General features: G+C 43.8%; 1 protein-coding gene across 1 annotated transcript in view; it reads right to left on the reverse strand.

Annotated features, from left to right (window-relative positions):
• Window positions 1–16,898, reverse strand: part of LOC115463048 (betaine--homocysteine S-methyltransferase 1) — a 48,275-nt gene that overhangs the window by 8,362 nt on the left and 23,015 nt on the right. The window contains exons 3-6 of the mRNA XM_030193234.1: window positions 15,048–15,166; window positions 6,066–6,257; window positions 5,778–5,925; window positions 3,279–3,461 (exon numbers count right to left, since the gene is read on the reverse strand). Coding sequence (XP_030049094.1) covers window positions 3,279–3,461; window positions 5,778–5,925; window positions 6,066–6,257; window positions 15,048–15,166 — 642 coding nt within the window. The remainder of the gene's footprint in view (window positions 1–3,278; window positions 3,462–5,777; window positions 5,926–6,065; window positions 6,258–15,047; window positions 15,167–16,898) is intronic.

A 16,898-nucleotide genomic window follows, 5' to 3' on the forward strand; every position in this document is an offset into this window, starting at 1 on the left:
TTACGGTCTGTGTCCCACAAATGAGAACATGAATAGGCTGGAGTGGGCTTCGATGGCAACTCCAGCAGTTAGAACGTAAGGATGGGGCCAGATAGACTTCTGTGGTCTTTGTTCCAGAAACATGAAAGACCATAATCAAGTATATAATATCACACTCGTTGATTTAATGATGAATTGATCATGAGTGTGACTATTGGGCAGAGTGGATGGACCGTTCAGGTCTATTTGCTGTCACTTACTATGTTACTATTAATCCTCTTTGCTCTCAGACTGGTGCACAGACCTCAGCTCTGACACAGGCATGAGAATCAAATGTCACCTGACCTACTGGCGCGTGCATGTGGCGACCTCTCAGCACACACTGCCAGTGAATCAGAGACAAATCTTACATGTGTGCACCAGAGTGTTCCAAGTTTCAACTTCCGTTCCTTCCTTGCCTACAGTGCTGTGGCTCAAATCCAGAGAGAGACTGAGGGAGCTGACTGGAATTTTCTTTTATGTACCATTAAATTCTTACGGGGATGGGTTAAATTCTTGCGGGGATGGGTGGGGACGGGTTGGGATGGTTTAAATTTTTGTGGGGATGGGTAAGATTTCTGTCCCCGTGCAACTCTCTAGTCTGCAGTAGATTGTAGGGGTTATATTTTTGAAAGTAGGGTAGTTTTAGTAAGTATGGGCAGTTTAAAGGGATTTTTTTTTTTTTTTTTGAGTGTGGGGCAGTATGTAGGGTGGTATAGAAGTTGCAAGGAGTAGTTTTTGGATGTGGAGCAATTGCAGGGGCAGTTTGCAGGGTGGTGTGGCAGATGTGTACGTGTTTGTGTGGGGGTTAGTTGCTGAGCTTTGGGGGCAGTTTGGAGGTTTGGAAAAGTAGGGAATTCTACCTTTTATAATACCTTACCCTGTTCTCTCCTACCTTTCTATGCTACAGAAATTGTAACTATTTTTCCCATAGTGTTTTGAATTTGCATATTATGTATTGGTGTGTATCTTGTCAATTGTTATGTGATTATACTAAATTGATTTTGGGTTGTAACGTTGTTCCATGTTCAATAAAGATTTTTTTTTTTTTTTTTTTTTTTAAAGAATTGTATTGGTCAATATTTTGGGGGACTAATCCCTGGTCTAACTTGGCCCATTCTCAAACTCAGTCCCCCCAATATTCAGCTGGTGGCAGGCAGTGCAGTTAGCTGCCATCAGCAGCTCTAACCCTGCATATTCAATACCAGGCTGTTTCCCATAACCAGCATTGAATATTTGGGCTTTTTTTGGCTGGCTATGTCAATATTCAGCACTGGCTGGTTAAGTTAATAGCAGGCAAAGATAGGACTGCTATTTATGCAGTCCAATTTGCCTGCTAAACTTAAGTCAACCAGTGCTTGAATACTCAAGGATAGCAAACTATATCGTGCGATACAGCCGGCTAGCTGCTATGTGCTAATATTCGGTGGGGATAACTGGCTACCTCATGCTGAATATTAACATTTAACCGGCTAAGTGCTATTTAACCAGCCAGGAACAGCTCCTGGCTGGTTAGATAGTGCTGAATATCAGGCCCTGTATGTCAGTTTTCTCCCACATTAAACCATATATAAAAATCCTCTCCTATAAATGCCAGCTAAAGCATTCACCATTTAACCAATAGCAAACTTTTAGCTGCAGAGTATGATCAATGCTGGAGGAAAAAGCCTCAGAACCCCACCTTCACCTTGGTTTTTGGTGATAGGTTTTGCAGGGTGATCTCTGGCATTAAATAAACCCCCAAAACCCAAAATTAAAACTCTGTGCTCTGCTGTTATACTGGTGAACCATAATACTGTGACTAGTATAGAAAACACTTGGCTTTAAAAAAAAAAAAAAATGCTTGGCATAGACTCCACCACTGTTTCAAGACATGTCAAGTCCGCTCAGCTTAACGCCCTTTAGTAGACATACCCCATTGTGGCCTCAACACTCAAAGCTTACTGTGCTTGCAATGTTTGATTTAGACCGGTTGTAGCCACTCTAGCTCGCATGTTAGTTATTCAGCATCTAATGTACAAGGGAGGTTTTATGTTGCTTTTACAGTTCGGGGTAACAGCTACCAATAATCCTATGCAAATATATTACAATGAACTCATTAGTATTAAAATGAGCATTCCGTGTAATGCACAGACGTTGCCATGCAATGTACAGAAAGCAGCACCAAACCTTTTCCTTTCAAAATTTTCCAGCACAAGAGTGACTTCGGTGGAGCAGTCTGCTTGTATTTGCATGTGTGTGGGAAATGGAGGGGGGGGGGGAAGGGACCCAGGTCCCAGAGTGTGCACCCCCAACAGGTACAGGGGCCAGAGAGAGACCAAGAGCAGCTGCTCCTCTTCCAAGACACAGAAGTGTTGTCTTTTCATTTTTTCAAAGAAAATGAGCATTCCAAACCTCCAAGGTTCCCCCCAAGGGAACCCTAGAAACCCAACACTAAGGAAGGGGCCAAGACCAGTGCACTCACCAATGCAGGTCAGGGTTTCACAGTCCCTTATACAGGAGCACTGCTCAATAATTCTCAGTCTCCCTCTGCCGGTAGGAGTGCATAGTACCCACTTGTTGGGCATGGTCTGGAGAAGACGATTGGGAAGCATCTATTATAAGTATGTGTGTCCTGCACATAACAGTAGTGTTAAAAAGTGGGTGTAACCCCCCCCCCCCCCCCCCCGACATCAGTGGACACAAGTATATGACATTCATCTATGGTGCACAAAGAGTTGCTGTTTTGCTTTGCAGCAGGAGAGTACCACAAAGGCTGTTGTGATCATTTTCTCACTATAAATAAAACCGTCAATCTTGCACAGCAAAGACTGGTATAATAAAAAATACTAGTCTTAAAGCACATTTGTGACATGATGCACGCCTATGATGCGGTTGTCGCCTTTTTCACTGGGCATGTGAAGAACATCGACGCTTACTGAGAGACTGTTCTGCGCATGAGCTAGGTGCTTTCCTTACTGAGCCGCATGCAGGATTTCCATGCATCTCATTTGCATGTGATTTCCTTTGAGCATTGATAGCTGTTTTCAAAATCAGTAAGTTCAACCACGGCTATGAATGCATGCATTAGCCATGGTTGAACTTCCTGTGGTTTTTTTTTTACTGTCTTACTCTCATGCCAAGTTTCATCCCATTCGGTTACATTTTTAGAGTTGTTTTGCTCCCAGACACAAGGAAAGACATTCTTGACCCCATAGAATTAAAAAAACAAACAACCCCCCCCCTTTTTTTTTTTTTTACAAAAATTATATTAGCCTTACCAAAAGGAAATTCAGGTAGGTCAATAAAACCCTGTTTGCCACAGTCAGGAGTGTGGTAAGCAATGGGCTGAATCATCAGGTGAGCTTTTACTTTAGCAGCTACTAAGCCTTCTTTCATGAGTTTCACTGTTTTCAGAGCAGTCATAGGGTCAAAGTGGCAGTTCACTCCAACAATGGCAGCACCTAAAGGCAGAGAGGCAGGGGATAAATTAAATCAGAGCAAGCTGACGGATAGAAAACATGGACATTATAAACGTGAAAGAATGGACAATAGTGGACACATTATTGAATGCAGAGAATGAAGGACTATAAAGGATCAAGCCATAACAGGACAGGATTGGGGGTTATAACGGTACAATATATGTGGGTATAGAATAGAGATTGTACAACAGTAGTTTTATTGGCTGTATTTGAGATCTGCAAAGTTATTATTGTATCTTGAGTACTTTGTACCGCTATTAAAACCTTGAATAAAATAAAGTTCAAAAAAAAAAAAAATTTAAATCAGAGCGCTTACCAGTTTTTGCCTAGCAATGTTCTCTGATGACAAATGTCTATTGGGTTAAAATGCCATAAAATTTCGTGTACTACATCTAAAGGGATTACTATTTTATTTCTTTATTTGGATGTCATTCACATCTTTTTCAGCTGTAGCTCAAGCTTAGTTACAGTAGGTATTCCCTTGTCCCAGGAGTGCTTACAATGCATGCTAACAGAATTAGCACACATTAAATACTAAGACACCCATAGACAAACCCCCGGATTTTATATATGATGTTCAAATGTGTGTGCGCAACTTTGGACACTTGTCCAACTGTGTATTGAGCCAATTAGTGCTGATAATTGGGTGCTAATTGGCAACAATTAGGATTTACATGCACATCTTACTAGTCGCTATTCTATAAAGATATGTGCCTAAATCTTTTAGCACACAACTGAAAAAGTAATGTGGCTATGTGAGGGGCATGGGGGGGGGGGGGGGGGGGGGCGGGTATTCACTAAAGACGCGCACACTATTACAGAATTCAGGAGATCTGTGCCTAATTTACGTGTGGGGATTTAATCCCAGATTTCAGCTGATGTAAATTCTCATGCAAAAAATTGAGTGCGGATCCCGGCGCTACTCGTTATTCTATAAATGGTGCCCAACTCAGAGCACTGTTTACAGAATAGCCTTCAGTGCTCATTTTTTTTGCACCCATTTATTGAATCTAGTCCAAAATGGGCTTCTTAGGATTTAGTATATGCTAATTTTGTTGGCGCGTGCTATGCTTTAGTAAAAGGGCCCTTGTGTTTGTACCCGAGGCAATGGAGGGTTAAGGGACTTGCTCAAGGTCACAAAGCACTTTGCACCAGGCTTCCCTCATTGTCAGCCTGGTGCTCTAATCATTTAGCTACTCCTCCATTCCATATTCATTTTCCAATTCATCTAACTCAGTCATTACAGACACAATCCAGGGCTACACACCAGGGCTCCTTCCAGAACTCTGCTATCAAGGGACCCACTAGATCAGGGGTTCTCAACTCAAATTTTCAGGACAACTAAAATGAGTATGCATAATATTTGCATGCAGCGAAGGCACTGAATAGAAAGCTCATGCATGTTTACTGTGGTCATCCTGAAAACATGGCACGTTGGGTCAAGGACTGGGTTGGGAACCACTGCTCTAGATGTTACTTTTGTAAAATGACCAAGGCTATACCCCAAGGCTCAGCATCTTGTCTCTACAGCCTCCCAGCTGGAATCTGGAAATAGGATGGACCTAGAAATTGAATCTAAGTTCTTTATATAGGAGAACTCCGAGGTACTACTGAACCAGCTCAACATTTCCACAGACTTTAAGGACATAGTAGGCCAATAAAAGGACACTCCTTCCCTCCCTCCGATATTCAGCTGGTGGCAGGCAACATGGTTAGTTGCTGCTGGTGGTGCTGACCCAGATATTCAATGCTGGGATGTATCCAGCGACCTGCATTGAATATCCAGTTGCAGTTTTGTCCACGGCAATAAATCTTGTAGAACTTGCAAGTTTGGTGCAAAGAATTTTGCAGAATTTTAAAAAGTTTTTGTACAGAATTCCAGCAGGAGTAATATCAAGAGATAATATCCTTTTATTTTCTTCTAAGTATAACAATTTGTATACTAATATTCCAATCTAGACTTCTACAAGATTTCAACAAATGTATATCTATTCAAGATGGACGGCTCTGAGGCAAACAGAAGTATTTGGGAAAGCAGCTGTTTTTTCGGCAGACAGGAGAGATTTATTGCTACATGTTTGTTTCATCTATAAGCCATACCTTTCATTTTACAAGAGTTGTTTACTAAAATGTAAATAAGCACAAACTAGACTGATTCTGAGTTTAGAAAGAGTTTTGCTAAAAGATGATCAAGTCCTACAGGCATGAAGTGTGTTGATCACATGTTCAAGTTGATGTTGGTATATACCCATGCGTATATCATTTTACAAGCTATGGAAAAAACAAACAAAAACTTACCAGCTTTTACAAGTTGGACTGCGCACTCTCCAGGTGGAACACCATTTAAATCTCCCTCAGGACCAATACACATTGTAGCAGCAACTGGTTTACCAGATCCCTTCAGCACTTCTACAGCCCAAGCAGCTTCCTCAACATGTTCAAAATACTGAAAGACAAGAAAATTCCAGCTTAAAAAAAAAGGTCTCCTTTTCACAGAATGTTCTATAAATTTTAAGCTGAATTTACAGGAGATTGGATAGCATGGTCACTAAAAATCAGTTCATATAAATCAAGCTGAATTGTTACCTCTGCAATCAAGAAGTCCACATTCTTTTTCTGGAAAACATCCAGCTGCTTCTTGAAGATTGCTTTCACATCTGCTTCACTCTTGCAGCTTAGGTATGATGGAGTTTGGCTGACTCCTCCAGCTACCAATGCGTCCCCTTCATCTGCCACCTCTCTTGCAATGTCACAGGCAGCTTCATTCACTGCTTGACCCTGAAAAGTCAGAGTGAGAGATACTAAGATATACAAGAACTTTTTCCACCCAAACCAGGGCTATTCAAAAACATTGAAAAGATAACGAAATACAAACATTTCAGAAGACAGACTTGGATAACACAGCATCTATGAACAGCAATATATGTGTATCTCAGTAACCAAATTCAAGAAAACCTGATACAAGCAAACTATCCTTATCAGTCTGATACCATGTGAAACTTTTGGGGGCCCTTTCTAAGCTTGTGTTATGCTCTAACATATACCGAATGCAGCAAAAAAATGGAGCACCTCAGGATGTGTTCCAAGCATCCTGTGGTAACTTTGAAATCTGTACATGGTAACTGCATGCTAAAAGGTTTTTTCTAATTTTTTTTTTGAGGAGGCATGTCAGGGGTGGACAGTGGGCATTCCTGCACTAATCAGTTAGCGCATCTACATTAGCACACGCATAAAGTAGGAGCCCTCACCACCTACAAAAAAAAAAAAAGGCCACATGCTAATGGCAACATTAGTGTATGACCATTAATGCAAATCTAGAGAAAAGGTATTTTTATGGCTGCAGTAAAAATAGCCTTAGCGAGTGGGACAGACACATAAGGGTATGCTAAGGCCACATTTTACCACAGCTTAGTAAAAGGACCCCTTAGTTATGTAAGAGCACAAATTCCACAAAAGAAGGAAAGTTTCAATGTAATGTACAGCAAAGACGTTACAGTGTTTCGCGAACTGTGCTCCGCGGCACCCCAGTGCACAGTGGCAAACTCACAGGGGGTGCGGATGCCAAGCACCAGAACAAGTGTTGCAGCAAGAAGGGAGTGCACCTCCTCCCCTCGGCAATAATCCCTACAAGTCTACATGTAGGGACATAGCGGCGCCGATGTGAGCTATGTATGCCTGCGGCAAGTTACCAATCGCAGCTCAGCTGTGATTGGTCACGGAGCCTGTCTGGCTCCTAAAAGGGCGCTCCTGATTGGGAAGCATCTCAGATATTTACAGACCATACAGCCAGGGTTGGAGAGGTGGAAAGGCAAGTCTCAATGTGGAGGATGACTAGCACCAGGTATAGGAACAGCTGGCTGCATTGAATAAAAAGGCAGATGTCTCTCTAGCTTGTGTTTATATACAATTTAGAAAATTCAGTTCTTGGGCCTGCTGGATTCTTTAACAGACTGAGTTGGTCGGCTTTGTTGAACAATGGATCCCTTAGGCCTTAAAATGGTGACTGCCTAGGCAAGCTGTGGATGGACCAGGCCCCACAGATTGGGAAACAAGACAGATGTTGCTTCATCACAAAACTCTCATACACAAAAGATAGCAATATTGCAAGGCTATGGAAAAACAGCAAAATTTATGCTCCCAGGACAAAAGAATGTTTTTTTCAGGATTACTAGGTACAGATTGCAGCGCAGAGGAGCACCGTTACAAGAGTTTGCTCCCAGTTGATGGAAGGCAATTTGCATGTCGTGCTGATGTACCCAGCATGTTTAAAGTTTTGGAAAAATGGCGTGCAACATATTTTTTTGACTCTATGGAAGATGGAGATATGTTTCTCAAATCAGGGACTGCTATCTGGCTCCAGTACTGTAACATGTGGAGATGAGGCAGAATAGAATGATTCATGAGGTAGTGTGCCTTTTTCACTTATTCAACCTTGGCTGCAGGGACACTTGCTGGTGCTTGGATTCGAAGGCTTGACTTGTGTTCAATTTAATGGACTGCACAGACAATGAGTACAGGAGCTCCCTAAAAGTTTTGTTTTCTCCAGTTACAATGTCAGTGTGTGAGTGGGATTTGTCTGTGGTGCAGCTGTTGATAGGGGGATAGGTACTATGAAGAAACAATTACTATGAGCTGAAAATTAAATTTGAAATGAGATTGTTTGGTGAGCCTGAGAGTGGTGATGGGTAAAGAGTGGAGTGAGGTATACGTTGAATTAAGGCATAGAATTGATTCTACTTAACGGGGATCCACTCTTGGATTTTGGGATATGAGGGGGTAAGGTAGAAATGAAATGGCACATTTTGAAACATGACATTGAGTGGTATGAAGAGAGGAGGACAGCCCCCACCGAATTCAATGGGAATATACCGAGAAGCCCAACTGGCTGGGTGTGCCCCAAGGACTGGGTTGAAAACCTCTGAGGTAGAGGGTGGAGGCTGGGCACATTGCACCCTGTGGAAGAGGTAAACTTTAGAGAAATGCTGTTCCAAGTCTGATAATACATAGATGCTGTGGCCAGGGATGTGTGGAGACCTGTGAAGCTGGTGGTGGTGCGGGGGCTATCATGAAAAACTGCTCAGACACTAAGGGTGCCTTGAACTGAAAATGTATATTTGAAGGCTACATGTACAAGTAGTAGTTTGCCTTTTAGGGGAAGAAATTAGGAATATAAGATCCATTTTAAATCTAATGCTACCCTTACAAGGAGTCAGCAGTGTTCAAGTGTTGCACTGGTCCCATGGTTTATTACTTTTATTCTGCCTGTTCCAAAGAGTATAAAAATATCATAAAAAGTCATGTTAATACAAAAAAATATATAAAAACACACAATTCTACTAAGCCTGTACAAAAGTAACTTTAATTACTACTCTTGAAAAACTAGAACATATACAATTCATCTTCAATACAACACAATGAGAGCTGGTTATGCAGTATTATTCAAACTTTATCAAGTCCTGTCTTGGAGACAAAGACTTGAGATAATGGGTATGATGTTCCAAAAGCAGCTTTATTTGTAACCTCAGTGATTATGCTCTAATGATTTATCCAATAACATTTCTCATAATGAATCAGAATTACAATAGTCAAAGTTCTAGTCTACAATGTAGTGTCTTATTGTTGGCGTTCAACTTAGACTTACATCAAATAGTGCTTACTTTTAGTGCAGAAATCTTGATGCAGGCTACAATTTTATCAGGATCTACCACTTCACAGCTCCACAGCCCTTCTACTCTAGAGGATCCTGTTCTCAAGAGAACAATCCATATGCTCAAATCTGTCAGGGATAATCTCAGTGTATACCATTCACTAATTCTAATACAGGGACCAACCTCTAAACAAGGATGCGAGGTCCCACACAAGCTGAGTGTTCACCATGAGTCAAGTCTAACTGAATCTGCTTTTATCCCCTCTCTCCCTCCCCCCCCCCACCAACTACTGATACCTTTGTGAAAAAAGAGCTTAAATCTTTCCTGGTGTGCTACAACTGGATGTCGGGGTAAAATGAAGTACTCTTGGCAGTTTATCTAGTACCAGATAGAAAGTTTAAGTTTCTAGTACTGTCTATAGCCAGATAATGCAGTTTCCTCATTAATTTGCCTATGCACTTTTATTCTTCTCAGTATCTTCTATCTACTGACCATGCTCAGGCAATCTTTACCTCAATACTATCATTACGATTGTTCTAGTTTTTTTTAATTTGTAAGCCGAGTCCTAACCAGGGGCCTAGAGACAAGGGAATTGTTTCAGGGTGAAAGCTTTTAGTTATCCAGCTGGCCCCTTCTCCCATTTAAATTAACTGTGTGGGGAGAAAAATCTGATTCTATGGAGGTAACACCTAAGGACCAAACTCAGGGGGCATGATTACCAGGTTCTGAAGGAAGTCATAATAGACTAGATTCTACATATGGCACCCAAACATTTGGCAGAGTAAAAACATCTGCAAAGGATGCATAGCTTTTATAGAATCCCGCTCAGTGCCTTATTTTTGTGTGTCATGCAATCCACATAAATCTATGCATGGTGTATAGAATATGCCTAGAATTGCATGCCTGCCTTGATACACACAGTATATAGAATACACCTATATTTCTTTTTTTTTAATTTTTAGAAGTCTTTATTGAACATTATTAATTCTGAACATAGTGTAACACATTCGCAATACAATTTTGCACATAGCTATGTGCCAGATACATAACAAAGAATACACATTTAAGTTTGCCATGCATAATCAAATACAAAATATACTTCAACTTTTTAATTGTGTTTTATAAGTGACCTCCCATTTCCTACCTATCGACCTCCCCTCTTCCCCCCTCCAGTTCCACCCCCCCTAAACCCTCCCCCCCTCCCCCTTCCCCCAGTGCTATTTCTGGTCCTTCACACTCGTAAACTATGTTCTCTTTTTTTTTTTGAATATACCTATATTTCTGTGCACTGTACAGAATGGATCAGCACCGACTTGAGGTCAAGTGTGAAAAAAACATCATGACATCATGTTATACACATGGGGACATTGTAAAAGGGAAAATTAGGTTCTTACCATGATAATTTTCTTTCCTTTAGTCATAGCAGATGAAGCCATTACGTATGGATTGTGTCCATCAACCAGCAGGGGGAGATAGAGAGCTCAACTTTTCTCAGTGCCTCATGGCCAGCTAGCTCCACTGCCTCTTCAGTATTCTGTATCTCCCCAAGCAGGGTGGCAGCAGCTTCTTCGAGCTCCATCAAAATCTGCCTGGGGGTGGCTCCTGGCTTGCCATTTGTTAGCCAGGCTATAGCAGCTTCACTTTTAAGGCACATAGGTCAGCCCTTTCCCTGCCTTACCCATGCCCCCGTGGATGTGGACATATTAGCTTGCTTTTCCCTGTCCTTTCCCACTCAGTGGATGCAGGCACATTGGTTCGCCTTTCCCACTTATCTGAGCCTCCGGAGTGTTTTTATTTACCTCTTTTGCCTCTGCTTTCCTCACAGCGTTAAAAAAAAAAAAAAAAAAAAAAAAAGTCACGTTGCGCTTTAGCGCAGCAATCTTGGAAAAGGTTTTTTTCTTGAGATTCTTCTGCAGGACCGGAGCTGTGATACTCGGTCCAGTGAGGTAAGAGTGTTTTCTGACTCCTCCGGGGTGGGCTCGCGATCGGGACGTCTTTTGGCGCGAACCGCCATTTTTTAATTTTACTGCGGAGACTGTAAAGCGCTGTTCTAAATGTGGCAAGCGCAAGTCAGCAGCAGGGCTCTGTAATTCGTGCTGTAGACGTTAGAGCCGGCCCAAGCATGGCGAGCAGCGATCTTTTGCGCTTTGAGCTGGCAGCGGACGCCATTTTGGATTTTCCACATGGCGCGGCCTCCGTTGCGACGGAGAGCCCTGAATCCGGGGGGGGGGTCCTCTGAGTGAGGCTAATAGAGCTGATAGCCCTGGGCAGGATCCGGGCGATCGGAGCGGTTTTCTCCCCCGATTTTGTTTTAAATGCTGCATAGGGCATACATGCTTAAAAGAGCTCTTCCACAGGGATCTTCGGACCCTCTGCCTGCCCCCCCCCCCCCCCCCCAGTGGATCCTGGCCTTTTGGAGTTGGCTTTGCCTGTTTCTTATCCTCCTGATAGACGCAGAAGGGCTAATTCCCCTTCTGAGTGTGGCGCACCCCCCCCCCCCCCCCCCGTGGTCGGGCTATGAGGATTCTGAGGGGTCTGGCAGAACTTATTGGGCTGAGGAGCCAGAGTCGGGTGCAGAATTGCCACAGGAGCTTCATGATCCATCTGCGGTGAGGATTTTCCACCGCGAGGAGCTGCCAGCGCTTATTTCAGATGCCTTATAACCTCTCACTTTCCACTGCGACTGTCCCTGCTGCCTTTAAACATGCTGTGGTCACACCTCTCCTTAAGAAGCCTTCACTCGATCCTACTTGTCCCTCTAATTACTGACCCATCTCCCTCCTTCCTTTTCTCTCCAAATTACTTGAGCGTGCTGTTCACCGCCGCTGCCTTGATTTTCTCTCCTCACATGCTATTCTTGACCCACTACAATCTGGTTTTCGCCCTCTCCACTCAACCGAAACTGCGCTTACTAAAGTCTCCAATGACCTATTACTTGCTAAATCCAGAGGTCAATATTCCATCCTCCTTGATCTTACCGCTGCTTTTGACACTGTCAATCACAGCATACTTCGATACCCTGTCCTTACTTGGATTCCAGGGCTCTGTCCTTTCCTGGTTCTCTTCCTACCTCTCCCTTCGCACCTTTAGTGTTCACTCTGGTGGATCCTCTTCTACTTCTATCCCTCTGCCTGTCGGCATACCTCAGGGTTCTGTTCTTGGTCCCCTCCTCTTTTCTACCTACACTTCTTCCCTTGGTTCATTAATCTCATCCCATGGCTTTTCCTACCATCTCTATGCTGATGACTCCCAAATCTACCTTTCTACCCATGATCTCTCACCTTGCATCCAAACCAAAGTTTCAGCGTGCTTGTCTGACACTGCTGTCTGGATGTCTCAACGCCACTTGAAATTAAATAGGACTAAAACCGAGCTTCTCATTTTCCCCCCCAAACCCACCTCCACGCTCCCCCCGTTTTCTATTTCTGTTGATGGCTCATTCTCCCTGTCTCCTCAGCTCGAAACCTTGGGGTTCTTTGACTCTTCTCTCTCCTTCTCTGCTCATATCCAGCAGACCGCCAAGACCTGTCGTTTTCTTTACAACATCCGTAAAATCCACTCCTTTCTTTCTACCAAAACCCTCATCCACACCCTTGTCACCTCTCGTTTGGACTACTGCAATCTGCTTCTTGCTGGCCTCCCACTTAGTCACCTCTCCCCTCTCCAATCAGTTCAAAACTCTGCTGCCCGTCTCGTCTTCCGCCAGGGTTGCTTTACTCATACTACCCCTCTCCTCAAGTCGCTTCACTGGCTCCCTATCCATTTTCGCATCCTGTTCAAACTTCTACTAACCTATAAATGTACTCACTCTGCTGCTCCCCAGTATCTCTCCACACTCGTCGTTCCCTACACCCCTTCCCGTGCACTCCATTCCCTGGATAAATCCTTATCTGTTCCCTTTTCTGCTACTGCCAACTCCAGACTTCACTCCTTCTGTCTTGCTGTGCCCTAGGCCTGGAATAGACTTCCTGAGCCCCTACATCTTGCCCCATTCTTGACCATCTTTAAATCTAGATTGAAAGCCCCCCTCTTTAAACATTGCTTTTGGCTCATAACCACTTGTATCCACTCGCCTCCACCTACCCTCCTCTCCTCTACACATTAATTGATTTGTTTGATTTATTTTTTGTCTACTAGATTGTAAGCTGTTTGTGCAGCGCTGCATACGCTTTGTAGCGCTATAGAAATGCTAAATAGTAGTAGCCCGTCGGGACCTGTTCTCCAGGTCATCCACTTTGGCAGACAGTGCATCTGTTGTGGAGGTCAGTTTTACATTCTGAGCAACCGGGGTAGTAGTGTCTTCTAACACCAACACCCTCTGTTCAAGTTTGCTGGGCAGTCTCAGCTAGTAGAGACTCAAAATTCGTAATCTGGGAGGATAAGTGGTCTAGTGTTGGCGCCAGCGCTTTTTCCACTGCCGACGTTATCTGGGATAGTTGCTCCGTTGTGTAAAAAAAAAAAAAAAAAAAAGACCCTCCCTTGTGGCGGCTTTCAGTGCTTTCGTCGGCCGCCCAGAGTTTCTCCTTCTCCTGTTTTGTTCCCCTGCCTGTCCTATTTCTAGATGGTGTCTAAAATTTTGTCCATTTAGCAGGCACTGCGGGGGAATTAATGAAGAGTTGTAGAGGCGGTGCTTTAGGGTTTTATTCGATGAGAAAGGACACCAGGGCCTCGGAGAGCATGAAAATGAGTCTCACGCTCTCAATGCATCACGACTCCCCACATTTATTTATTTTAAAACTTGTACTCTACTTAGCACACACTAAATGATAAGAAGCCATTATGTTCCTTTGGGCATCTTATTTAGCATGCCCTAAATCCATTAGCACACCTTTGTAAAAAGGATCCCTTATAGGTATATAAAGTGCCACTAAAATTTGTAGGGCTACTGTCAATCATCTAACCTCCCCCACATTGTGGCATTTGAGTCTTAATCATGGTCATGCCAGCCTTCTGGGAAGCCCAATGCAGCTGACCAACCTCAGTCATCTGCCCCTTTTAGCTCAACCACTGTTGCTCTGTAGGTATATTCACTTTGAGGCACATGAAACAGGCGTGCAAGTCTGGGATGGCCAGGAAAGGTAGTAATAATCCTAACCGTAGAAGGAAAGGTGGTTTGCAACAAAAAATTGTAGGAGCATAAATGTGGCATAACTAGGGACAAACATGATCCTCAGTGATGGGGCAGTGAGCATAAATCCAGAGATGATGTAGACCCTGTGATACTATCAGTGCTTTTTCTGTGCGGGTACAGCGTACCGGCACCTTTTCCTAGGGCCAGCTCTCCTGCCCGACTTCAGCTTCCAGACAGTCCTGCCGCCCTGCATTTAAATCTTATTTTACCTGAAGTTGCAGCGCTGGTGTTAGTGAAAGCAGCAGGCTCACCTCCTTCAGCTTTCCCTTCCCTCTTAGTGTCCTGCCCTTGAGGAAACAGGAAACTACATCAGAGGAAGGTGGAACACAGAGGGAAGGGAAGGCTGGAGGAGATGAGCCTTCTGCTTTCACTAACACCGCTGGCAGTGCTGAGACTTCAGGTTAAAAAAAATAAAAAAATAAAGATTTAAATGCAGAGCGGCAGAAACAAAAAGCAGGGCTGTTGGGGAGCTGAGGGGAGAGGAGAAATGCTGGACAGGGAATAGAATTGTTGGAGAAAAGGAAAGACAGAGGAAGGAGATGCACACGGTTGGAGGGGAAGGGAGAGAGAAATACTGGACATGGGTGGAAAGAGGAAGGAGATGCATACTGACGAGATAAGGGAAAGGGGAAAGGAGAAAAACTGCACATGGATGGATAAAATAGGCAAAATCTGGATCCACTCTATACTTCCAGTCAAGTTCCGCAGAGAACTGGTACCTTTTTTTCCTACAAAAAAAGCACTGGATACTACAGTAGGTACGAACAGGTATAGATCACATTTACTTACAGAGAACTTCTCAAATACATAATTCCCACGATTCTCCAGCTTGTCATCACTGGCATAGAAGGTAAAGGTCTGCATAACATTTGATCCCGCTCTAAGGAACTCTCGATGAAGCTGACGAACTGCAAAGCAAAAATTGTATGTCATAGGACTCACAGCTTAACAGCAGACCTGAACTCACAACATCAAAAGACTAACCCATGATGTAGCTTTAGCACATTTTAAAAACTTCTGGCTAGGTTATTCTGTTCTAGGCAAAAATCATTGGTACAAAATGCAAAACATTTTTAACATGGGGAGCAGCTGCCATGGACTACTGTTGGTACTTCTCTGCTGAGGATTTCTGAAAGAGAATTCTGTATCAACTTCTAGAACTAGAATTTGAAGTCTTACACTGGTGTTTCCTTATCCAAACTAACCGCTTATGATATTGTTTTAAATTACAGTTTTGATCCAGTAGTTTCACCATTGCTTTCAGCTCAATCAGATCCAGCATCTGTTATGAATTAGCCTTCATTTGAAGCAACCTGAATCATATTTCCTCTGTTTACAAGGGAACCAAACATATCCTTATATACAACTCTCTCCTAGGCCATGTGGATGGGCATTTTCAATATGCAGTGGCGTCGCGAGAGCAGCTGACACCCGGGGCAGGTTGCCGCGGCGCACCCTCCCCCCCCCCCCCGAGAAGAACATACCTGGAAGGCGGTGAGGGGTGGGCAGGAGAGCCAATCCGCCGAGTGCACGCCGCTGGGGGGTGTCGGTGTCTCGCTGGTTCCCTGCTCTCTGCCCCGGAACAGGAAGTAACCTGCTCTGGGGCAGAGAGAGCAAGGAACCAGCGAGGCACCGACACCCCCCAGCGGCGTGCACCCGGGGAGGACTGCCCCACCTTCCTACGCCACTGTCAATATGACATCTGTTTTATGCTAAATGTCCAAGAGGAAGATGCACTAAAAAAAATCGTTAGAGCCCTTTGCTTACAAATTCCCTTAGTGAATCAGTAAGGAATGGGCATGCATTAAGGAAAGGGAATGAAAATGAGCTGCTCGTTGTAGCTCACTTGCTTTCTCTATTCTATTGGTAAACACTCGGCCAGTGGGCCGGTCAAGCATGCGCAGAGCAACCAAGCGTTATGCTGGCTGCTTTGCGCATGCCAAGGACGTCCTTCACAAAAAAAAAACAAAAAACCCCCCCCCAAAACTCACCAGATCCGTTTCAAAGCCTTTCAAAAGTCCGAGAAGCATGGTTAGCTCCCCCCAGGCAGTTGCCCAGACTGCCTGCCTGCTGGGACGAGCTGCAAAGAAAAAAAGAAATATCTCCTGCAACTTCTTCGCAGCTCAAACGTCTTTTTTGGCAGTGCTTCACTCAGCTGAGAGACCTGGAAGTCTGAGCCAATCACAGCGTGTTTAGCTTGGCAAAACGCGTTATGTGATTGGCTCAGGGACTTCCAGGTCTCTCAGCTGAGTGAAGCACTGCCAAAAGAAGACGTTTTTATTATTAAGGGGGGCCAAAATGGACGTTTTTTTTTTTTTGGATGGGCACCCATTTTGGCCGCCTTCCCCCCCCCCCCCCCCTTGCAATAATAAAAACCTCTTTTTTGGCAGTGCTTCACTCAGCTGAGAGACCAGGAAGTCTCTGAGCCAATCACAGCACGTTAGCTCGGCTGAACGCATTGTGATTGGCTCAGGGACTTCCTGGTCTCTCAGCTGAGTGAAGCACTGCCAAAAAAGAGGTTTTTATTATTGCAAAGGGGGAAGGCGGCCAAAACGGGTACCCATCCAAAAAAACAAGTTTTTAATATGTTCATGAATAACAACGTGATAAGAAGGGATGATTACATGGTTTTGTTGAGCT

The sequence above is a fragment of the Microcaecilia unicolor genome, chromosome 2, assembly GCF_901765095.1.
Source record: "Microcaecilia unicolor chromosome 2, aMicUni1.1, whole genome shotgun sequence".
NCBI classification, from domain to species: domain Eukaryota; kingdom Metazoa; phylum Chordata; class Amphibia; order Gymnophiona; family Siphonopidae; genus Microcaecilia; species Microcaecilia unicolor.